The 24,488-nt window shown below is 42.9% G+C and overlaps 2 protein-coding genes across 4 annotated transcripts; one reads left to right on the forward strand and one right to left on the reverse strand.

The window, feature by feature from the left end:
- The first annotated feature begins 216 nt into the window (after positions 1 to 216).
- Positions 217 to 15,419, forward strand: rps6kal (ribosomal protein S6 kinase a, like). Of its 3 annotated transcripts, none has more exons than XM_071923934.2 (22): positions 217 to 475; positions 3,163 to 3,222; positions 3,342 to 3,458; positions 3,546 to 3,627; positions 3,764 to 3,844; positions 4,405 to 4,484; positions 5,230 to 5,336; positions 6,974 to 7,011; positions 7,381 to 7,523; positions 7,696 to 7,766; positions 7,936 to 8,024; positions 8,342 to 8,406; positions 8,838 to 8,940; positions 9,094 to 9,218; positions 9,726 to 9,848; positions 10,711 to 10,800; positions 10,919 to 11,077; positions 11,624 to 11,785; positions 12,004 to 12,080; positions 12,181 to 12,298; positions 13,232 to 13,372; positions 14,136 to 15,419. In XM_071923934.2, exons 1-22 carry the CDS (start codon positions 413 to 415, stop codon positions 14,259 to 14,261), a joined length of 2,220 nt encoding a protein of 739 aa, XP_071780035.2. In that variant the 5' UTR covers positions 217 to 412; the 3' UTR covers positions 14,262 to 15,419. The 3 variants fall into 3 exon arrangements, with proteins under 3 accessions (XP_071780035.2, XP_078145174.1, XP_078145175.1); XM_078289048.1 differs by having other exon boundaries at positions 217 to 454; XM_078289049.1 differs by lacking the exon at positions 217 to 475 and adding an exon at positions 1,658 to 1,723.
- Positions 15,420 to 23,132: 7,713 nt separating this feature from the next.
- Positions 23,133 to 24,221, reverse strand: LOC139930682 (POU domain, class 3, transcription factor 4-like). Its single transcript, XM_071923922.2, has one exon. The coding sequence runs from the start codon at positions 24,219 to 24,221 to the stop codon at positions 23,133 to 23,135; it is 1,089 nt and encodes a 362-aa protein (XP_071780023.1).
- Between the last annotated feature and the right edge of the window lie 267 nt (positions 24,222 to 24,488).

Below are 24,488 nucleotides of genomic sequence, written 5' to 3' on the forward strand. Positions count from 1 at the left end.
CAGAAACCGCGTCAGTCGGAAGCAATTATGTATCATCCGGATGCAAGCATGTTACACAGTAAGTCAAGTCCCTACGCCACCCGTCCTCTCCCTCCCCCAGCCTTTAGATTTGTTGCTTTGGTTTGGATGGGGGAAATCCTTAACTGAATTGCGTCATAGCTACGTCAATAAACTCTCATTCACTGACGTTCAGGTACCACAGTAGCCGCCATATTCGCATCTATGGCAGGGTAGCGGCGCTCGGAGAGCGTATGGTCCCGTCAACAACATCAACTATTCCCACACCGACCCCCAGTCCTCCCCTGATAGTGGTCCACGGTCGTACAGCTTGTATCTGATCATCAAAGCGGAATATCCAGACTTCCACATAGGGGAGACATGCAACGTGGAGCGGGGGTCTAGGTGGACTACGATGCCTTTCTCCCAGCCAGAGGAATCCTGGCACAAGATGGAGGTAAATAGCGTTAGTAGTGAGGTGAGTTGAGAATCGTATGATTTGTATGTTATTTTGCATTAGATTATTTTTGGTTTGTGTTGTCTCCTTGAGTTTGCTTGCCCTGTGAGGTTCGGCTGGAATTCGCGTCACGACCTGCAGCGCACCATGATGCATGCTAACATGCTAGCTAATGCTAACAGCTGGTTAGATGTTTATTTTTGTTGCGCTGCCTGGATTGTTAGTTGGATAACTGTATGTCCAGGGTTCTTCCATGGCTCTAATTTCTCCAGAGGGGGGCTCTGTGTCCAATGATATATGTCCATTTCTCTTCCTTTGTTTATTACACTTGTTAAGAGGAGTTTGCTTCACGTTAGCTTAACGTTAGCCAAGTTGCTCAGTACATCAACCAGTGTATAGCTGTAGCATTAGCAAGTAGTTAGCTTGCTAGCTGACAGCTTGCTTGCTTGAAACTTGGAGACAAGTTTTTGTTCAATCCCCACTGTCTAGTTAACGAAGAGCTGGAAATATTGTCATGTTGTAGGCATTTGCAATAAGTCAAAAATCTGTTTCAGTAACGTTAGATTAGCTCCAAGGTTAACGTTAGCCAGGTTATATTTGTCCACACGTCAACACAGCCGAGGGTTTGGTTTGTCAGCACAAGTGAAATTGGTGATGCTGTTATTGTAGCCTGGTGTTTATAGGCTAAGTAATGACTCAAATTTGAATTAACCTGATCAACAACATAAATGTTAGTATATCCATTATATTAGCAAAGTGAACTTGTTGCACACAAATGACAGATAATATTCTGTCGACCATGTTCAAATATAGCAACTTAGAAAAGGGAAAGTAAGTTCTATATTCATTTTACATCATATTCAAGCCTTCTTAAATTAAACCATGACACTTTTCAAAGGCTTTAACATTCATAATTTTGTTTTGTCTGTATGATCTGATGCTTAGTATGGAAACGTTTAGTTTGCTTTTGCATGGGCCCCATGAAGGTTTTTTTGTGTGTGTTCAGCAAAGCCAACCTGACATCCTAAACCTCTCCATCTCTGGGATTCTTTGCAGTCTTTCACACCTAGCCTCCAGACTGGCTGTCGGACTGGTGTGACTGTTAAAGTCCAACAGAAGGGCTTCTGAAACACACAAGTCTGAGCTCCAATCTTTAGCAAACTAAATTCTGTTCTAGTTGTAGTTTTGGAGAATTGTACCATAGGGTTCTGAATCATTGGACGGACTGTGCCAAACTGTGGAAGGACCTTAACTTATGTGGGCGGCATGGTAATATTGAATAATTCATTACACTGTTATGCCCAAAATATTGCTGAAAATTTGAATTCTTTTACACTAAAAGTTCTTCATCTCTGGTTATGAAAAAGGTGGTTTAATCTGCTATTCGATGAACGCTGCACCTTTGAAAGCTGCCAAGATGGAGGTTCTTCAACACAGAAGTCGTCATCAAATCTAGTCAATTTAAACTGGGCTAGTGGTGATCCCGGCTGATTAGCCCACAATCAGTTGTTGACTTTGAAGATGATATTTAATCGAACCCATACCATTATAACATCAGCTTGTATGTTGTATGGCATGGCTGTTAGAGATCTTTTCTCATGGCTGAAAAAGGCTAGCCTGGTTCTGTGCTGCAAGTGTAGGCTGCACTCCTCACTTACAAGCCATGATGAGCCACAGTAAAGGTGGGAGTGAAAATCTATGTGTGAATTATGACACAAGCACAGCCCAGGCATTGACTAGCCTAGATGCTATACTTTACAAATACACCAAGGCATCCATTTTGGCATTGTCTTGTGTTATATCTTGCTACGAACTCCATATGCTAACCTATTTGCTCGTAGAGGTCGTTAGCATGCTTCTACAATGCTATAGTAATGGAAAGTGGTTTATAGTCTATGTTTTGTGGATGTGTGAGTGTATTTTGGTGGCTCCACCCCCTCAGTGGGCTTGCGTAGCGCTATGAGTCATCCCCCTCTTCAGAGGCTTGATGGAATTCAACACACACAAACACACTGGACTGAATACATCATGCAGGCTGAGCCTCAGTGCAGAACTGAAACATATAGAATTGGATAGCATTATAGCAGTCTGCCTCCCTTGCAGATAATGAAGAAGAAGTGACATTGAAGTGACATAGAAGTGACATTCCTCTACTGATAATTATCATCACAGTGCATGCCTACGTAAAACAGCCTTCTAAATGCTGCTCTGGGTAGAACAAAGCATGTTGCTCTGTGGTCATGTCAAATAAGGCATAATGCCATCAGAGCCCTAAAAGAGGCAGGGCCTAGTTATTCTCAAGAGACTGAATTCTGACTGCAGCCCTCGCAAACATTAGACTAGAGCCAGTCAGACATGTTGTTTTTGCTCTGGCTGAGGATTAAGCTAGAATGCTAATAATGAGGGGCTTTATAGAGACAGGATGAGAGCTGGACAGCTGGACAGGATTAGAGTATGGACTCCATATTGTTTGAAAACAAACGGCGCTTCAGTCCGAGAAGCAAACGCACACCATTACTGTATGTGACTCATCGATTTCATCTGTGTTGCCGCTTGAATCTTCCATCATGCATGTGGGCGTGCAGCAGGTGCGCAGGTTCTTTTTGACGAGTCATATTCCTGTTGAGCTGAAAGCCAGGATGCACAGGCTTTGTCAGAATGTTTACTGTTACTGACTCCTCTGATGAGTTGTGTTGGTTTGGTTCCAGGTCAATGGACATCGGATCATGGACGAGCCCATGGAGGAGGGAGAGTCTTTCACGCACTGTGTAAGTAATGAGGGGCTTGGGCTGGCGTCTGAGGTCTTTGTGCATGCGTGTGTGTGAACAAGATGATACGCATGCAACCATGTGTGGCTGCCTCATACTTACGCAATGTGTGTGTGTAGGATGAGGGGGCATATAAGGAGATTCCTATCACCCACCATGTGAAAGAGGGCTGTGAGAAAGCCGACCCGTCGCAGTTTGAACTACTCAAAGTCCTGGGCCAGGGCTCTTTTGGCAAGGTGAGGAAACACAATAGACCGCTCAAACGGCTTCATCAGTGTGTTCATAGGCCTATGTGTCATTCTAATTTTCACTTGTCCTCTCAGGTATTTCTTGTCAGGAAGATTTTGGGTCCAGATGCTGGTCAGTTATATGCAATGAAAGTTCTGAAAAAGGCATCTTTGAAAGGTAACATGATTTGTTTTTAATCTGTCTGTCTCCACACAAAAACACCACAGTGCAAACTGCAAAGTGTCCAATATGTTCTGTCCTCTGTGTTTATTTTCCCTCTCACACTGTTCCTGTCACTGTCTTGTCTCTCCAGTCAGGGACAGAGTTCGCACTAAGATGGAGCGAGACATTTTAGTGGAAGTTAATCATCCCTTCATAGTGAAATTGCACTACGGTAAGAGAATGAAAAACACACAGTTGTGATGTTGGGGAGTGTGTTTACATGCACGCAGTATTCAGGCTAACAGTATGCATCCCGATTAAGGGATATTTTCAGGATTCAAGATAAGCTGTTTATATGCATCTTCATATACCGATCCGAAACATGCCTGTTTACATAACAGACAATGGATGTTACTACGGAAACAGAACGTACACAAACCACAGTCAAGTTTATTTATAGAGCAGTTTTAACAAAGGACACAATGTACATAAAACAAGGCTAATTAAAAACCAGATAGAACATGTACATTACAAACTGCAAGCAATTGGGCCAGAGCTTGTGAATGGGACTAACAGGAGATGAGATAAGGTGTTTACAGTTCTAATATCCCAACTAATACCAGCATATTGTAGTTATCGTATTTGGTTTGCTAATAGTCGGATATTAGTATGTAAGTGAGTTATGGTGTTTACATGCGTCACCTCGTAACTGGAACACTTAAGTATCCCAAATGATATCTGAATATGATTATGCGTGTGTATGTCGATGACTCTGCTCCCTTGCCTCTCCAGCCTTTCAGACAGAAGGGAAACTCTATTTAATACTGGACTTTCTCAGGGGAGGGGATGTATTCACTCGCTTATCCAAAGAGGTAAGCTGACTTCCTGTTACCTTGCATCTCATTATCTGTCACTTGAAAGCACATTTACACATTTTTTTTTGTATCTTTTTAGAAATGCACACCAGAGTATGTCCTCCTCAGTAAAAAATTTAATGGCCTTTTTTGAACCCACAGAGACTTTTAAAACATCTATTTGTTAAATTCATGATTACAGTCAGATGCCACATTATACTTTTACAAACGCTAAGGAATTGTTGAGATGACAACTACAAATGGAACAGGCGCACATTTAATATGCAACAATACCTTTTTTGTTTTTTTGTGGGTTTTTTTTTTAATCTAGCAATACTGTCAAGTCATTTATCTCTCCTGTTTCAGGTTTTGCTTTTTACTGAAATCCAGACTTGAATTCTGCCTGGAAGCCAGAGTGCTTTTCTTGGAATCTTTTTAGCACTTAGATCATCAATTGCCTGTCACTTAGAGGCCCAGATCAGTTCTCTTCAAATGCTTTCAGGAAACTCACGCAAGATCTGATTGTTCTCTAGATAGATCTTCTGTTGAAGGCATGTCAAAGAACCAAGGAGATAGCTGCTGGCAATGTCAAATCAACAGCTTGCTGAATCGTGTAGCCTATTTGATATATTGCTGTTGTAACGATAACAATATTCTGTTTTCTCTGTTTGTGGTTATTGAAGCTTAATACTGAAGAATTGTTTGCTGCTGCATTTCTTTCCCCTTCCGAGTCCAGAGAGTAAATTTGTCCAGTTCTTATCAGGTTATGTTTACAGAGGAGGATGTGAAATTCTACCTTGCAGAGCTGGCCCTGGCCCTCGACCATCTGCACAACCTGGGCATAGTTTACAGAGATCTCAAGCCAGAGAAGTATGACCCCCAGACCTCTTACCCTTCGTCTCTGATCTTTCACACCCTAAACTCACCTCACCTCACAGCCTAGTCATCCCCAACTCTTAAAAGACCTGCACTGGTGTAATTTACCAGCATCTGTTCTCTCAAGCAGAAAAAGTACTGGTGACTTTCACATGTACGCCTACAGCCTGTGTCGCATGCTCTATCTTCTAGATGCCATAGACTTCCATTCTATTCCTGATGTCACGAAAAACAATTTGTCGACTCACAGTGCTTGCTTGAGTGGCATACCCTATTCTTTCTAAAATAGAAGATGAATGTGTCAAATATTACTTTATAACTCTAATATTAGCATGTATTATGGAAAATATTTTAAGAAATGTTATTTATTTCTTGTGGTTGAGTCAGCCAGATGAAAGCGTGAGCATTATAAACCCGACCCTGAGCTTCTAAATATGCACAGTGAGTCAGTGGAATGGAACAACTTTTCATTTGATTAAAATTAGGTCTAAATTTAGAAATTGAAATTAACTCTAGAAGTTCCTTCTGTATATTCAGTCTTACTTATTGATCGATTATGTCTCTCAATCAAGCACTTTTGTTGATGCTGTGAGGAATAGACTGAGAGGCAATGGTGTGTGGAAGTTTTGGTTAATGGCACACATGAGAAATGTAAACTGTATGTGTGCAAGTCTCAAAGAGCTAAAAGAGAAATTATGCTGGTGTTATCTCTTGAAGAGAAAATCGTGCTAAAAGAGAATTAGCATATTACTCATGTATTTATAAAAGACTTTTATACGAGATGTCATCGAGAGACATTTCTTTTCCTTTGGCAGTAAATGGGAGTCTGACAAGAAACGGGAGAACATTTCTTTCATCCTCTAAAAGCAAATAAACTTAATTTTGGAATGGTGTTCATTTCTCAACCTGAAGACGTGCTCATGTCCATAAATCACCAGTTTGGCTCTCGTTTATTAGCTCCACAAAGGGTCGCTCGGGGACACTGCAGACTTGGCTCTAGTGTTTCTAGCTTTTGGAGAGACTTCTTCATAGTCTAATGTGCAACATCAGATAATTGTTTTAGGGTGGTTTTTAGCTTTAACCTTTTACAGTACTTCACAACCAACTTGGTACCTAAACAGAGATCACTTAGAATAAGGATCAATCTTCGCCTCACCCCTCAGTTCACGTCTCACAAGTAATTTTAAGCTCTGAACTCCACCAAGAGTATAGGCAGTATAGTATAAGATAATGTCAGCAACCTTATATTCTCTCACAGACCCCTACCAATTGTCACATATATAGTTCATTTTTTTATTCATCACTTAGTTGTGCTGCTGCCAGTCTTTTCCAGACCTTCCTTTTAGCCTGAATAATTTTATAATCTGTCTTTAAGAAAAGGGTGGCTCTGAAAGACCTACTCTGGTCTACTAATTCCTATAATTACCAGTCCATTCGAAAACAACTCCAGAACTAGATTGTGCACGAACATCATAAGACCTCTGAAATATGCACAGGTCTGATACAAGCAGAAAACAATAGTCTGAGAGGGTTGAAAATACTGTTGTTGTGTTGCTTACTTGGTGTAAACAATATTTATTCAGATTATCTGTGTAAAGCTCAACTCTGGGAAAACTGTTTTTGTTTTTCAGCATCTTACTTGATGAAGCTGGACATATCAAGTTAACAGGTATGTGCTGTTCTAGCTTTGTTATTGGCTTAATGATAAATTGTGGTAATGCACATCCAGTGTTTGACTTCTTATTTTTTTCTGCAAGGAGTAATCTTACTGAATCATATCTCTACTAAGTGCATTGCCTGTAATTGAGCTTTTATTTTTTGCACCAAAAGTAGGTTTGCTACACACTTTATCATCCACAAACTGACCTTCTTCAATTACTTATTGTTTTATGTTTCATTATGCCAGTACCTAAAAGAATTATAGCTCTGCACAGGACAGCGTATGCCTATTGGATTTCCTCATTTGAGCTGTTCAATAACCCGTGTATCTAAATGTGTGACTTTATTCTCCTGACCGCTTTGCTTCATTGCCTTGCAGACTTTGGTTTGAGTAAAGAGTCAGTGGATGCTGATAAGAAGGCTTATTCCTTCTGTGGTACGGTGGAGTATATGGCCCCTGAGGTGGTCAATAGGAGAGGACACACACAGAGCGCAGACTGGTGGTCCTTGGGAGTACTTATGGTACACACACACACACACACACACACACACACATTTACAATCACACACATTTTAAGCAAGACCCCGGCTTTACTGTTCTGGTTTTGTTTTTGCTTTGGAAATTAACGTAAACTGGTTAGGAGAGATTTGGCACTCAGTAAATTTCTTCTTTTCTGTGTGTGTATGTTTGTAGTTTGAAATGCTGACGGGGACATTACCGTTCCAAGGGAAAGACCGCAACGAGACCATGAACATGATTCTCAAGTGAGTCACTACGCACTGCAGCATTAAGACACTCAAAACATGACAGAAGTAAGACGAGCCTCGATAAATCGGTGCTGATGTTTGGGTGCAGTTTAGCCAACGCTGTCTCTCAGGCGCCTCTCTTGTTGTCTGTCTTGACCTGTTGCTCTCTGCTCCTTCTCCTCTCCAGAGCTAAGTTGGGAATGCCGCAGTTCCTAAGTTTTGAAGCCCAGAGTTTGCTGAGAATGCTCTTCAAACGGAACCCTTCTAATAGACTAGGTAAGGCGCATTACACCGGATAGCGTGTGTGTGTGTGTGTGTGTGTGTGTGTGTGTGTGTGTGTGTGTGTAGGACTAAGGCAGTGTACAAGGTGATGCACACTTGCTAGAATAAAAGAAAGCGGGGTGCGTTGATCCTCATGTCGCACCACTTGCTTAGGCTGAGCTTGTTACCGTTTTGGCATGCGCTGAAAACACATGCTGCAAACAGACCACTGAGAGAAAAATGTGTGAATGAGTTATCCCTTTGAAAACAATAAAAAGGAGTGCGCCAGAAATGCTAATTGTGAACCTAACCTTACCGATCTGTGTTTTTAGGGGCAGGAGCTGATGGAGTGGAGGAGATCAAACGACATGCTTTCTTTTCCACAATCGACTGGAATGTGAGTACACACACACACATCTCTCTCTTCACAGATACACACAAATGAAACTCTGCAGCTTCTGCTGAAGATTCACACCTAACCAAACGGTTGGCTGAGTGACTACTGGCCATCGGTCTTGGCCATGCCAAGTATGTTTGTGTGTGTTTGTGTGTGTCTGGGCGGAGGGCCAGCTCTCACTGTGTGTGCACTAATAGCCCTGCATGAGTGTTTAAGAGCCAGCGGGACGCTATTGGCTGGACTGAGCTGTAGAGGGATGGGAGGGGGTTAATCTGGGAGGGGTCTTGGCTTCTCTCTCCCACACATACACACACACGCACACACTCTCAAACAAAAACAAGCCTGCGGTAGGGTTTTATTTGTAACGTATGTGTATATGTGTATATGTGTTTATATGTGTGTGTGTGTGTGTGTGCCTGTATCCCCAACAGAAACTGTACAGGAGAGAGCTCCAGCCCCCGTTCAAGCCTGCAGCAGGTAAACCAGATGACACGTTCTGCTTCGACCCCGAGTTCACCGCTAAAACACCTAAAGGTAAATGTACACCTACGCACACGCGCACACACTTCGGAGCTCAAAAACAAAAGCCACTCTAGCAGCCATGGCAACTACAGTTTGACACTGAAAACAACTAACTCCAAAATTTGGTGTGTGTGTCTGTATTATATATTTTGTGTGTGTATGTAGATTCCCCAGGTATCCCTCCCAGTGCTAACGCCCACCAGCTCTTCAAAGGCTTCAGCTTTGTTGCTCCAACTCCTCTGGATGAGAACAAGAGCTCCCCGCTGCTCAGCATACTGCCTATAGTTCAGGTAAACACACACATAATGTCAACTTCGCATACTCCCTATTCCACAAGTTATACAGGTTAATTACAGATGTAGTAGCTTACACACCTACAACACGCACATTTTATACTCCCCATACTCCCTCTAGCCCGACTGACACACAGAGGTTAAATGACAATTCCAGTTATTTTCAACATAGGCGTTATTTCCCCTTTGGATTGTATTGGACAGCAGCACTCCCTGCAAACTGAGAGGTACATAGCTCTACATTGAAGTGATTGATGAGATTTTGATCAGAATCGATCGTCCTGGTAAAAACAAGGGAAATAAGGCCCAGGTTGAAAATAACCAAAATTATCCTTTAACCTTATCTGTAGTGGACTATACATCTACATTACAAACACACACTTTCAACTCCTCATACTCTGTCTAGCTCAACTTACACCCAACTTAAGCTTTAGTACTCTATCGATCCACATTCACACTCCAAGGTTCCTATCAGTGACAGTTAATGTTTCCTGTCCTTGCCAGATGCATGGGGGCTCAGCCCAGTTCTCAGACCTGTATGACCTGCAGGAGGACATAGGGGTCGGCTCCTACTCCATCTGTAAACGCTGTGTACACCGAGTCTCTGCCATGGACTATGCTGTGAAGGTAACCACACACCACAAGACAAGCCACAAAGGATTTCTTAATTAAACTAAAGTGATTTCAGTAATATTTGATTGTAATTTTGAAATGAATGCTGAAATAAGGTTGCTGAGCGCTCAAAACGTTGATACATCAATAGCTTATTTAAGCCGTTTTGACATAATGTCTTCATCAGGGCAAAATGATCATGTCATTATATTAAATAACATTACCTTAAATCATTAATGCACTGAGGCTATGAGTGCACAGCAACCTTTTTTTATCAAGATTTGTCTGCCATGGTCAGTACCTCTTCAGTACTCTTTTGTGTTTCTTTTTCTTTTAAATAAATAAGAAAAAAAATCTGCCATCACATTTTTTGGATGGAATTGAAGCCAATTTGAAGTCTATAAGGACTCCCATAATTGTCGCTGATCAGCGTAGCAAAGCAGCTTGATTTTTTTTCTTCTTTTTTGCATCTCCTGAGGAACTAAATTCTATGTTGGTACTCTCTTTTATAAAGACTACAGTGTGAATGTGCAATTTCCATGTGTTGGCGTCACAGGAATGTTGAGTCATGGAACTTTTCCAACCTCAGTGTGTGTTCAACTGTCAAAAAAGGAGTAATCATGTTGAATGTGGTTAGTGACTGCAACAGGCCAGCAGAGGGCAGCACAGCCTCACACGGCAGCTGAAGTCATGTTACAGTGACATCCCAAAACTTTCTGTTGGGGAATGCTTTGGTCTATTTAAACATCTCGGATATTTTAGATTACTTTGATGCAATAAATTGGACAGTAGATTGATGCTTTCATTTGACTCTGCTACCTTGGGCTTTGTATTGACGCTAACTGATGTTTTCCATGTCTTTCCATGTGTCTCCTAGATTATAGACAAAAGTAAGAGGGACCCCTCTGAAGAGATTGAAATCCTGATGCGATACGGACAGCATCCCAACATCATCACTCTGAAAGACGTCAGTAGCATTTGTGTGTGCACGTTTCAAGACAGTAAAGTTTTGAGAGGTTGTTCGTTACCATACTGAGAGGCTGTGGCTGTGTGTGTGTGTGTGTGTGTGTGTGTGTGTATGGTAGGTGTATGATGAGGGCAGGTATGTGTATGTGGTGACGGAGCTGATGAAGGGAGGGGAGCTGCTGGATAAGATCCTCAGGCAGAAGTTCTTCTCTGAGAGAGAGGCCAGTGCTGTGCTCTACACCATCACCAAGACTGTCGACTACCTCCACTGCCAAGGGGTAAGGAAACACTTTTGCTTGTGTATGAGTGTGCATTTGTTTCTACATGTGTTTCTGAATGCGAGGGTTTTTGTGTCTTCTGCGGAAATGATCACACTTCTTCCATCAGTGTGATCATTTCTTACAGACACTATCAGGAATTCATTTGACCCTTTACATTTACAACAATTGAACCTTTACAGGTTCAATTGTTGATGGGTGAAAAAAACACTTTTTCGAACTTTGTTTACTCATCCTAACTCAAAATACTCTTAAGTCTTATCCATTGTTTTACAAATATTTCAAATGTAAGCAAAACTTTTAACAGCCTCGACTTAGATGTAAAACTCTTTTTTTTTCTGTCCTTGCATTAAAAGTTCATAGAACAAATTTCGTAATTAATCTTTAGTCCTGTAAATCACTATGTAAACATAAGCAGTGGTGGGATGACTCACTTTCAGTGGGGGGCATTTTGCAGTTGTGGATTGGGCCTTTTAAAGCACATGTTCATCTCTCATCTTCTCTGCTCCTCCCTTCCATTCGTGCCCCTCTCTCCCTCCCCCCCAGGTGGTCCACAGAGACCTAAAGCCCAGCAACATCCTGTACATGGACGACTCGGGGAATCCTGACTCTATCAGGATCTGTGACTTTGGCTTCGCCAAGCAGCTCCGGGGGGGCAACGGCCTCCTCCTCACCCCCTGCTACACAGCCAACTTTGTGGCACCAGAGGTGAGAGAGAGGAGAACTGATAGAGGGCAGGGTTGAGACCTGGAAACACAATTAGGGGGGATAGAGATGGAGAAAGAGAGATGATATAAAATGGAGTGTGAATGAAGAGTAGCATGTAAAGGAGAGCTCTGCAGAATTCACATCATTAACACAAGTCCCTAATGGTTTGTGTTTGTTTGTTTCTGTGTGTGTGTGTGTGTGTGTGTGTGTGTGTGTAGGTACTAATGCGGCAAGGTTACGATGCAGCCTGTGATATATGGAGTCTTGGAGTTCTACTGTATACCATGCTGGCAGGGTAAGACTTTGCTCATTTTGCATACAATAGAATCTATGAAATATTGTGTGTGATGTGATTACATGTTTCTCCCTAACCTCTCCTGTTACCTCCCTGTCAGGTACACGCCGTTTGCTAATGGGCCCAACGACACACCAGAGGAGATTCTGCTCCGGATAGGCTCTGGAAAGTTCTCTCTGACTGGTGGCAATTGGGACACTGTATCAGACACCTCAAAGGTACATACACTCACACACCACTGTCGCTTCACACTGGTGTGCAAGGAAAGGGGTGTGTGTCTTTGAAGCATGTTGAAATCTCATGCTGGTAAAAGTCCAAATTAGTGAGTTCCTCACATTGGTTGGGATTTTTGTCCCCCACGATGACATTGCGGGAGGGACTATGGCTCGGCTGCAGTCCGTCACGCAACTTGGGGAATGATGCGTCATTGCTCCATTCTGGGATTTTTAAATTGACCTAATGGGGGGTGGTATACAACGTTTGTTTACTTGTTGGATTTTGATGAAACTTGGTGCAAATCATTGCTGCATTCCCAGCATTCAAAATTACACTGATTAGCTCAAGGGGGAACTACAATTACAGCTCAAAACAAGGTGACATGCTGTTACTGATTTGCCCTGGTGGGGACTTCATCATTCGTGGGGGACGACATGTTTACTGTTTCCTTGTTGAAATCCAGCTTTAATATTTAGATTTGATCCTATTTGGATTTCTATGTTGCAAGGTCTCAAATAAATTATGTAGTTGTTCAACATTGAGCAGAGTTGTAGCCCGTCATTCAATGTCATCCTACCACCTTGGTCTATGCACGCTGAACTGAGATTGACTGACATGTTAAAATATTGCATCTGAGAGGCGAAACTGACTACACGCTCTTGACTTGCATACCCGAAATGCCACCGATGTAGCAATAACAGGTCCCAGTAGAGGGTCTGCAAGTCTGTGGAGGTAGTGACAAAAATGTACTTCAGGCTGCGCTGTAGGACTGAACAGAGCATTTTTTGTCATGTATATACATTTTTGATACACATCATTAGCTTAACCATCAAAGACAAAAATCAGCCACTCATGCTATGTAGCCTTACACTAAATACACAATAAGTGAATAGTCTATTGATATGCTTTAGTGACTGTGTGTTTATATTTTACAGGACTTGCTGTCCCATATGCTCCATGTGGACCCTCACCAGCGATACACAGCAGAGCAGGTTTTAAAGCATGCCTGGATCACCTGCAGAGACACGCTACCGCACTTCCAGCTCACACGTCATGACGCACCACACCTAGTCAAGGTGAGGAAGACCAGAAGTCTCAACTTAATTAGCTGAGGTGGCCCAGCTGATAGAGAGACTTGTGTCATTACTGACACTCCATAGCTTTGATCCCCACAACAGCCAAAGTGTCCATTACAGTCTGAAGTCTGCAACAGGTTAGCAAGCAGGACAAACTCTTTTCTCACTTCTGGCCTTGGGAGAAATAAGTTAATAATTACTTTACAGACTGAACTGTCCTAAGACATACTTTATTTTTCATGCTGCATTTGCACATTCCACCTCATCCCAAAGGGGCTCTATTGGGCTGAGTTCTAGGGACTGTGCAGGCCATCGGAGCCATGTGCTGTGATTTGCATTCTTGTGGTCTGCCCTTTAGCTTGAACAAGTCTTGCCATCCTCCTCTGACCTCTCTCAACAATGTGGCATCTTCGCCCTCAGGACTGTCACTGACTGGATGTTCTTTGTTTATCACACCATTCTCTGTGAAATCTAGATCGTTTCTGAGGTGCAGAAACTAACGTGTCTGGCGCCAACGATCATACCACGTTCAAAGTCACTTAAATCAAATCACGTTTAGTCGAATGGCCCTTACACTTGCAGTCTTTGCTAATGGTTGCTTATAATTTTGGTGATGTAGGAATTCAAAGTCTTTCTATTGGTGCACTTATTGTAAATTGCTCTGGCTAAAGCATAAAATGTAACTGTAAATGCAAGATGTCTCTCAGATCCTGTTGTTTCTTTTCTTGAAGGGCAGCTAATTATCCATGTTGTTGTTTCACAGGGAGCCATGGCTGCCACCTATTCAGCGCTGAGCCAGAAGACAAGTCAGCCGGTGTTGGAGCCTGTGGCAGCATCCAGTCTAGCCCAGAGACGCAGCATGAAGAAACTCACCTCAACGGACATGTAGACACACACACACACACACACACACAGCTCTTCCCCTAACTCTGACCTCACACTTGCTCATACGCGTACACAGATGCATACACAAACATACGCACACAAGCCCCAAACCCTGGCCAGTCGACCCTAATGTCTCCCTTTTTAATCTATTTATTTGACACACCCAGCATACACACACACACACACCCACACCCACACACACACTGGACAAGGTTGCATGGTGAGGACGTCAGCTGAAGAGGAAGAGGGAAGCTCACATATCTGTTACTGCTGGGGAGACAGACTTGTATTTATTTCCACTGCTTTCATATGCACTTGCCCTCCTCGCCTTTCGTTCTTTCTTCCTCTTTATCTGGGGAAGAAATGCACCAGCTGATGTTCTCCTTCACTGTGATTGGCTGATTCAAAGCTGCTTCGGTAAACTGTGCCCCCCCACTGCTCTTCATCTCCACTTCGCCATCCTCTCCTCCTCAGTTCTCTTTCCTTCCCTCTTTGCTTTCGCTCTCTTAACTTCTTTTCCTCCAAGTGAAGTAATGGTTTATGCGCGAGAGTATTGGCGAGATGATATTGATTGGGGGAGACTGTCAGGCTGTTTCCTTGCGGGGAGCAGCTGTCAGACTCATGCACATACACAAAAAGATATGATTCTGCTTGTGGCAGACTGTGAAGAGACCCCCAGAGTCGAAATCATCCACCAACACTTTCGCTAACATAAATGCATGTGTGGACAGACCTGTATTTCTCTTTCCTTAAAATTTGCAGTCTGACTCCCTCACTTACTTTGTGATGCGAACAATGTATCAAGAGGTAAAAACATGCTGCAGATAGAAAAAGATACTCTCTAGAGGTCAAAGTGGAAAGAATGTGGTAACGATGACACAAAAGCTAGTTTGCTAAAAATATAATGAAGATAAAGAAGATGAAGAGCATGTGGGAGAGCTGTAGGGATTTCCCTGGGGGGGACGGACGCACCCCGTCGAACCAGAGAAGCTGAGTTATTAAAAAAAAAAACGAAAAAAAAACTGATCATTTCCATGGATATCTCTTCAAAAAGACATTGTGGAAATTGTACCATATTGTATTTATTTCATTTAATTTTTAAGATTCTATTTTTCTTTCAAGTTCTGTATATATTGACATTAAAGATCATTATTGACATGCATCCGCTGTGGACTGAGCTGGTTTGTTCTGGTCAGAGTGGAGGAAATGACTTCGGCTGAAGAGTGTGGCGAGCTGATGTCCAGCTGAGGGGAAGATGGATGACATTCTGAGTTATTGGGTGAAGCAGGGTGGTGTAGCGAGTAGAGAGGCCGTCCTTCAACTGGAAGGCCGGGGTTTGAGCCACTGTGAGGCAAGCACCTGCCCTGCTGTGGTGTCATTGAGCAAAACACTGAATCCCTACCAGCTCTGCTCTGTAGCTGAGTGTGATCTCTGACCTTCCTGCGACACGGGCAAGTCAAAAGATGAAGTTCCCTTTTTGGGATCAATGGAGTTGTCACAAAAATAAAATAAAAGCACCTCAAACTTTTGGCTTTCACTCCCGAGAAGATCTAAATGCTAAGAAGGAATTGATGAAAGTTTAAATTTTGCTTGATTTAGATCTCCCATCAAGGTAGCAGCTGTTTGTGGACACTTCTCAAAATGATAGCAGCATCCCGAGCAATTTCATTTTCCTTTGTCTCCTCCTCCTATCAACAGAAATGAGACGCAAAGAGTAATAGTCACCACTAGGTGGTAATACTGTCTAGTACATCAGAAGTTATGTGGCTTTGTTCAGCACACAGCATCCCTCTCTGTGCCTGTGTCCTAGCCTTATGTAAATGATCAGTCTAGCCTGCTTCCGTTCTGTCTGTCCAACCCCCACTCCCCAGAGAATATGTGATCCTCCAACCAGTGGTGTGTAAAAAAGAATTGTGTGTGTGTCAGAGCTGTCATGGCCAGAGCAGCAGTGGATGGAGATCTAGGCAGCGAAGCAGATGGATTGAGGCACAACCACTGCTCCCATGAATGCACACACACACAAACACACACTCTGGCCCGTGGACCAGCTGTTGTCCTCTTTCCGTCATTGCAACTGTCTGGGATAACTCCATGTCCTCATCTGATTCTCCTCCCTCTCTCTCTACCTCTCTCACTCCCTCTCTCTCTCTCTCTGTTGGATTAGATGCTTGCTGTACACAGCCTGGGAGCCGAGAGGTAAACAGTGGGGCTAATTGCTTTGACATACTGCTCTTTGTTTTGGCCTCCTGGTGCTAATCAACCAGTCGGCTAATAAGTCTCTGCCTGGCAAGGAAACACGACTGTTTGTGTTTAGGCTAGGAGGAAGGAGAAGGGACAGGGGTCGGCCATGTTGAATTATATTCCATATTAAAGTGTTCCAGTCCATATTTGCCCGTCATCAAGAGTTCCCACAGTGCTCCTCTGGCTGGGTAGAGCCTCGCTCAGGTGTGAATCTATTTATCCTCATTAACGAGCGTCTCCCCAAAGTCAGCCAATTAACACGCTGCTCCTAATGAAGCCATTAGCTGTCAGATGAGGCAGTGGCAGTGCCTGTCATCGGTCCACTGTGTGTGTATGTGTGTGTGTGTGTGTGTGTGTGTGTGTGTATCCACTCGCTGCTAATAAAAGCAAGAGAATTAATGGAGTGAGTGTGTGTGATAATGAGTTAATGTGGAACAAGCAGGACGAGCGGTGATCAGCCCTCTGTCTCAAATGAAGATATCAGACACAGTGATTTACTCTCACTCTCACTGCCATAGACAGGCCTTTCTCCTCTGACATATACCAAGTGCCTGTCACTGTGACAGTGTGTGTGTGTGTGTGTGTGTGTTTTAAAAAGCATGGTGGGCTGAGTGGAATGACGAAAACCCCTCTCGAATGATAGCCATACTACTTGTCTCTTTTTTGTACGACCCTTCACCTAACATCACATCAAAGTTTCCAAGAGGAGCGCTGGCCTGCGCAAAATGACATGGAAAATGTAGATGTCACTCATTCTCCCTACAGAGTTATCATACTGCTCTCATTAATGTATATTGTTTATGTATGTATATTGTAATATGGTTTATTATATTGTTACTTTAATTATGTCATCACAGTAATTGTAATGACATGCCACAGCCTAAACAGACGACATCACTATCCTGTAGGGTCACAATACCACAGGAATTCCCATTATGAGGCGGCTGATCCATTGTCATCACCTTATACAGTGGATTTCCAACTGTTTGCGTTGGATCCAGGATTGTTACACATATTCAGCATGTGGGCAACAATGTCGGCTGTCAATAAGTGAAAAAAAAAAAAAAAAAGAAAAATAGAAGATAGCAGGTTTCCGCAGTCTGGCGTCAGTGATAGTTGCCCTTCATTAGACCTACTGGAGAGATAGCAAGCTAATGAGAATCTACCTGAGGCACTAATCTGAGCCTGTGTGTATAGGAACAAAACTTATATTAAACCAACATTTTCCATCAATGGCAACAAAGATTTACTGCCTTTTCCTATCCATGATGGGCCCTGTAGACTCTATTGGAGCAGGCAGACGGACTGTCATGTTGGGAACCTGGATGTGCGTCTCCCTCCTACTGAAGCTGCCTGGCCGCCCGGCTCAGGAGATGAAAGAATTGAGGATGTGAAATTGATTTTAGGTTACGCGATTAATCTTATTGTAGATTCCTCCATCCTCTCTCTCTCCCTCTACTGTGCCCCCCCCCCCCCCCCCCCCCCCCCCCCACACACACACACACACACACACACACCACCCCTCTCCCCTCCGCTCTCTTCCTCTCCTCTGCTCCCACAGTTAGGATTGATTCTGGGGCGGCTGTCCTCTAATACAGTATCATTAGCAACAGCGGTTTCTCTGGTTTCTCTGCCCTCTAGTGATCAGTTATCAAGTTTGTCATATTCTCTTTGAAGACATGCTGGTGCCCTGCAGTATTAAGCTGTGCTGGATATGTGTAGTTGCAAGTAGATATGAGCACAAATACACTGAAAATGAGATGAATCGAGTTAGGAATACTCCTGCAACAAGTGTGAAAGATGTTGCCAAAAAATGCATTTATAGAATCCAATACATGCAGTTTGTGTTTTCAAAATACAAAAAATATTTATTTGAAATATAGAGATATGTGGCATTCATGAACAAATAATATCCCACTTATTGGCCTAGGTAGAAACCAAGAAGCTACAATTACTAAACTATTGAGTGTCAAATAGTCTATGCAATCGATGCAGGAAATTTTGTTTAATCATTCAAAAACTTGTTTTCCAACTTTTATACTTCTTAATTCTGGTAATGCCCTATGATCTCAGGTCTTATAGGTCTAGATATCCCTTGTACAGGACGTCCTGCATCATCTGCCCTTGTGTAATGGCTAGCTGAGGCTGATCTACTTGTAAGATCGTTTGATTTTGTATCCGCAAATATGCAAACACTGAGTTATGCAAGTAGATCAACATGGAGAAGTAACTCTGGTTTTGAAAATGACCTTTCTTTTAATCGACTCTGATTGCTACTAGAAAATATTTCATTTAAAAAAAAATTGAAATTCTGAGAGGTATCTTGTTACATTCAAATCTGCTAAATGTAAATTACAAAATACACCCAAGTAAATACATATTTCAGAAACATGCATTAGAGATGCTGCCCATCTCTGGTCACAGGTAACATGACTTTGGATGAGCATTAGGAGTTGTATTGCAAAACACATTATATTCATTTTGGAAGAAAATCTTTGCCTCGGTTTCATTAGTGAGTATATCTAAAATATATAGGACTATGTTATTGTTTTGTCAGCCAAATGCTTTAGTTAACTACTATCCTCACCATGATTTGTTTTGATTTTGTTTTGATCATTTTGTTTTGCAGTAATTTTGCAAGAGTATGCATTGCTTTTTTTCAAATGGTGTGTATGTCATTTGCATTTACTGTGTAGACATTTAACTAATGCTCTTACACAGAGCAGCTCACAATGAGTGTAACAGTAGAATCGGCTTCCAGTCATATAGATCACCAACACAACAAGGAACCAATAGCACAAACATCAGAGCCATAGTACAAGACAGTAGATGTATCAAAATACTCATATGACCCTGGAATGATCATCTAATATAAGTGAGAATCGCTAGAAGAAGAAATAAGAGCTAAGGAGAGATGTAGAGGGGATTTTTTTAAACTTAAAGATACTTAAGGATAAAAGCATATGGGAGCAAGAAGGGGAGGAGGACAAGGAAAGAAGAGACAGAAGTTGGAACAAAAGTCTGTTAAATCTTACAGTAAAGTACAGTTAAAAAGGCTTGTGACCATGTGGCCGAATCATGGCAGCCGACATTCATTATTCCCATGTATGAATCCTTTCATGTGGGTCGGTGTTTCATTCCACTCTGTGTCCTCTGCATGTCAATCCCACTGCGGGGGGACTGTGGCCCTCTCTGCTTTCTCATTGTCTAATTAAAGAGAAATGCAGTGTAGACTGCCCTCTCTTTAAATATCAGTATCACTTGTTTTCTCTTTCTGACACAACTAATTATACTGGCTATTGTGTAAGCCAGCACCACAAATCTATCCTGCTTTTGAGCTGCTAATATTTAATCTTGTTGTGTTTTATTCACTCTGTTCACCTTCAGGGACTTTGGAAAGCTCAGCAACATAACACTATTGATAATAACTTGTGATATAAATCATAGAGAATGGAAGGTTAGTGATAAGGTGCAGTAATGAAGAGGTGTGAGTCAACCGGTCCTGTTATCCCCGGCCATTAAACAAACTGGCCCATTCTCCAAAGTTGCTATTTCTGCTTCTCTATAGTTGCTGTCCAGTGTCTGATGATCAATCCTGCTTTCTTTACTCTGCTTCCCACTCTGTCAGGATCTGATTCATGTGCCAGCTCAGCTACCTACTGTAGTGTGTGCTGTATTGTCCAATGCCAAGGCATCCAACCCCAAGCCTCCCTCAGTACCATGGTGCCAACCCAGCCTCTATCCAAAAGAGGTCACAGTAACTATGAAGAGTTCATTTCCAAAATGTTTTAATCTCCAAAATGTATATTTTGGAGATTCCAAATCTCCAAAATGTATATTTTGGAGATTCCAAATCTCCAAAATGTATATTTTGGAGATGAACACAAAATAAAGATAAAGTTCATCTGAAATACTGAGCATTTTTTGCAACAGTATTTTCTAACTATTTTCTCACTTCTACTATCTAAATTAGCAAAATGTGTTGTTTTTGTGCTACCAGTCACTAGTCAATTATTTGTGAGTATGTGTCACTTTTTTCAAATGGGGGATTGTTCATTACTGAATGCCACTCTTCAACTACATATTTGGATGGTACCAGTAAGAATTTCTGCAGGTTTAGGCCTACTCTCCTCTCTAATGAAGCTCTAATGAAGCTCCACACAGCTAGTGTGAAGTGGTTCAAGGATACTGCAATGTTGCTCTGGACCTTGGCTTGGCTGCTGCTCTTCTTGCAGGGTAATTTTTTCGTAAATCAGGCATTATTTTGAACTAAAATAGATGGATGGAATCAATCAGCCATGGTTTTACTTTTCTCTTCTTCTACATAACCGCCCCCTTCACCTCCACCCTCACACCCTTTTCTCTGTGTTTCTCTCTCCCTCGCTCTGTCTCCCCCACCCCCCTCTCAGGGCTGCAGACTGAGGAGATGCATAAATTCAGACACATTAGTATTCCAGTCAGGCTCTCCATTTCAAGGCAAGGCCTAGCACCCTTCCGCCTCTCCTCTCCTCTCCTCTCCTCTCCTCTCCTTCACTCTCCCTCTCCAGCTCTATTTTTGAATCATTTAAGTAGCACTGCATCTATAGACCTACTTATTTCAAAACGATTCCAAATTATTTTTAGGCATTATGATTTTTAGGAATATAGCTATATTTTGCCCTTGCCCAATTATACGCAGCTGTAGTCTTTGAAATGAGATTCATCTGCTTCTGGTTTTGTGTGTGTGTGTGTGTGTTGTGTGTTGTGTGTGTGTGTGTGTGTGTGTGTGTGTGTGTGTGTGTGTGTGTGTGTGTGTGTGTGTGTCATTGTGTTTTGCTGTCAGGCCCAGCGGCCCAGGCGATAAATCACGCATGTCTGATTGAGGAGGGCAGAGGGCCCGGACAATAACATTTCAGTGGAACTGCTGGAGAAAGCTTCTCAGTTTTCCCTGCAGAGCCGCATCCAAGGTCCTGTTGAACCAGCGGATATTTTACAGCTGTTAGTTGACAATAAACTATGAAACTTGTTAAAGAAACCCTTTGACATGACATTGACGTTGAATTGAAGTTGAAGGTTATGCTGCTAAAGCATAGTACTAAAATAGTATAAAAGGATAATAATATTATCTTAATGATTATAGGCGTCTGACGTTGATAAACCATCATTATTAGTCATTATTATAAGTTTAAGAAGTAGGCTTGATCATGGCACAATAAAAATTAAATTGAAGATATATATTTTATTATCACTTCTGTTACTAGGCTATTTAAATAATAACAATAATAATAGTAATAATAATAACAATAATAATAATAGCAATAATAATAATAATAATAATAATAATAATTCTTAGAAAATAAACCCAAAATATGCTTAATTTAGGCCTACTACTAACCTATCAAATTCATGCCAAAAGCTAAATTCTGTTTTGGACAGTGGACAGTTGTAGCAAGAAGTTGTTTATTACAACATACATAGTTTATTTCAAAACATAATACAAGCTTTATACTGAAAATAAATAATTGCTTGAGCTGTCATCGAAATTTGGAATAAAAGCGCCGAAACAGTCAAATCTTACTGAAAATATTGTTTTTACATTGCTAATTAAGTGCATGAATAACTAAGAGCATTTGTTTAAATTAATGACTTCAAAAGGGTAATATACAAAACTGTACAATATTCGAAAAAATACTTAAGAAATAAACCAATAACAGGAGTATTTAAGATTATAAAATTTTTGATACTGAACGTACAATAAAATTATAGGCAGGTGTATAGCGTCGTCATCCCCTCTATATTCACGGCTCTGTTTCAGAGTCCACACAGTTTATATGGTCGAAGATGATTGAAATCAAATAAATGAATTTATAAATAGGCGAAACTGTAACTGTGTGTTGCTTCATAAGCTACAGGACATAGGGGGAGGAATTTGATAAAAATCCTCCAAGTGCTATATTGTTGGATAGCAATACCTCTAAAACTGGAATGAGGGCCTATTTATATGCAAAAATAATTACAGATTTGCTACAGATACATGTTACAAAATAATGGATGTAAATACGCTGAAAACGAAAGCATTGCAAGCCCGAGGGATGCATGAGGTGGACTGTAAAATGGCCTCTGTGTTGTTGTCCAAACACTGGCGCATCAAATCAATTAAAAAGTGATAGAGCCTCTATTATTATTTGTGTCTCACTCACTGATCATACAACGGAAGCATAAGAGAATTGTTTGAAAGCTATATTGACAAATAACTTGACTGTGAAAAGCCAAAACACTGGCGAAACAAAACAAAACATCAGTCCCAATTGTATTCCTATCATTATTATTGAGCTGATGCAAAATGGTGACATAAACCAAAGGCGCTGGCAGGTTATTAGGCACATTTTGTATTTATATCCTTGATGTAGAAAATAATTTGGAAGTTGACGGGCTCCAAAAGTGATTTGAAATGTGACGTTTGATATGCCGCTAGAATAATGCCCTCATGACAAATATAAAATGACGAAGGCTGAACAGGTATCTCTGTTATTGTTATTGTCGTGTTTCAGTGCTGGAGTCATCAGGAGTCTGTACGGGACAGGCACGGGGGGAAGTTGCCACCGCGCGCCCCTGCGCTCTAGAGTCTCGCCGGGGATTCCTCCCGGTGCCTCGGTCAGAGATCATGGCACGAGGAGGCGTCTCCTGCGCTCCCGCTGTGAGAGTACGGTCCCTCGTGTGGCGGCGGCTCTCCCGGCGGTGTCATGCGCTTCTCCTTCTGCCTCCGGTTACAGAACCAGACGCGCACCACCTCCTTCTCCAGCTGGAGCGAGTCCGCCAGCGAGGTGATCTCCTGCGCGGAGGGTTTGGGACACTTGAGGAAGTGCGTTTCCAGAACCCCCTTCACGCTGACCTCGATGGACGTCCTCTTCTTTCTCTTCCTCCCCTGAGCTGCTATCTTGTCTATACTGCTAGGGCTGCCTGTTGACGAGTCTGCCTCCTCCAGCCACTTGTTCAGCAGCGGCTTTAGTTTGCACATGTTTTTAAAGCTCAGCTGCAGCGCTTCGAACCTGCAGATGGTGGTTTGGGAAAAGACATTACCGTACAACGTGCCCAGCGCCAAACCCACGTCCGCCTGCGTAAAGCCCAGCTTGATTCTCCGCTGTTTGAACTGCTTGGCAAAGTGCTCCAGCTCGTCCGAAGTCGGCGTCTCCTCGTCGGAGTGGTCGTGGCAGTGGTGACCACCGAGGTCGCTGTGCTCGGGGCTGAGTGTGTCCCTGAGGCCGGGGTGCATGCCTTGGCCCTGGGGGTTGGGTGGAGGTGTGAGCCCGCCGTGGTCCAGCATGCCGTTGACAGTGAAGCCCGTCTGGGAGTAGATGTTGATCTGCTGCCCGCTGGTGATGGAGGAGTTATGGGACACCGGAGTTCCCCAGGCTCCCGGGTGGTTGGCATGGTTGTTGTGATGGGGCGAGTGATGCGCTACGTGCGGGGAGCGGTGATGGATGATACCGAGCTGAAGGTCCTCTCGGCCCGGTTTGACGTCCTGCTGCTCCATGGAGGCCGACCAGGGGCTGCCCTCCGACAGGCTGCTCGCCCACTGGTGCCCGAGGGGGTGGCCGTTGCTCTGGACGCTCTGCAGGTAGTCACTCTGGAGGAGTTTCTGGTGGCCTCTGAAGGGGCTAGCAGGCTGCATGGCCTGGCTGTCCGGGTGGATCATGGGACTGGAGCTGAGCAGGGTGTAGGGGCTGGAGGCAGCTGTGGCCATGCTGGCTGCTGAACCCCACTAGTGCTACTGAAGGGAGGGAGCAGCTCAGCCTCTGACATCTCCCTCTCTCTGGAGCCTCGGCAGCAGCCAGTCAATGACTGACAGACTCCACGACCACTCACAGACAGACTGTAACGCAATAGCTGTGCGCCTCAACCAATGACGGCGCAGGTACCCGAACCTCCGCCTCTGGAAGCGGAGTCTCCGGACAGGAAAGGGTTACAGCCTGTCGAACCGGAAGTGAGTCGGGAGTGCTGGTCCAGTGGG

This window comes from Centroberyx gerrardi, chromosome 16 (genome assembly GCF_048128805.1).
Source record: "Centroberyx gerrardi isolate f3 chromosome 16, fCenGer3.hap1.cur.20231027, whole genome shotgun sequence".
In the NCBI taxonomy this organism is placed as follows: Eukaryota; Metazoa; Chordata; class Actinopteri; order Beryciformes; family Berycidae; genus Centroberyx; species Centroberyx gerrardi.

What these genes read in the sequence shown, in the direction of transcription:
- rps6kal (XM_071923934.2), top strand. Translation starts at nt 413, where the DNA reads ATGCCTTTCTCCCAGCCAGAGGAATCCTGGCACAAGATGGAGGTAAAT. An exon ending in GAACCCTTCTAATAGACTAG is followed by an intron (nt 8,025 to 8,341) that starts GTAAGGCGCATT and finishes CTGTGTTTTTAG; the next exon opens with GGGCAGGAGCTGATGGAGTG. An exon ending in ACATCATCACTCTGAAAGAC is followed by an intron (nt 10,801 to 10,918) that starts GTCAGTAGCATT and finishes TGTGTATGGTAG; the next exon opens with GTGTATGATGAGGGCAGGTA.
- LOC139930682 (XM_071923922.2), bottom strand. Translation starts at nt 24,221, where the DNA reads ATGGCCACAGCTGCCTCCAGCCCCTACACCCTGCTCAGCTCCAGTCCC.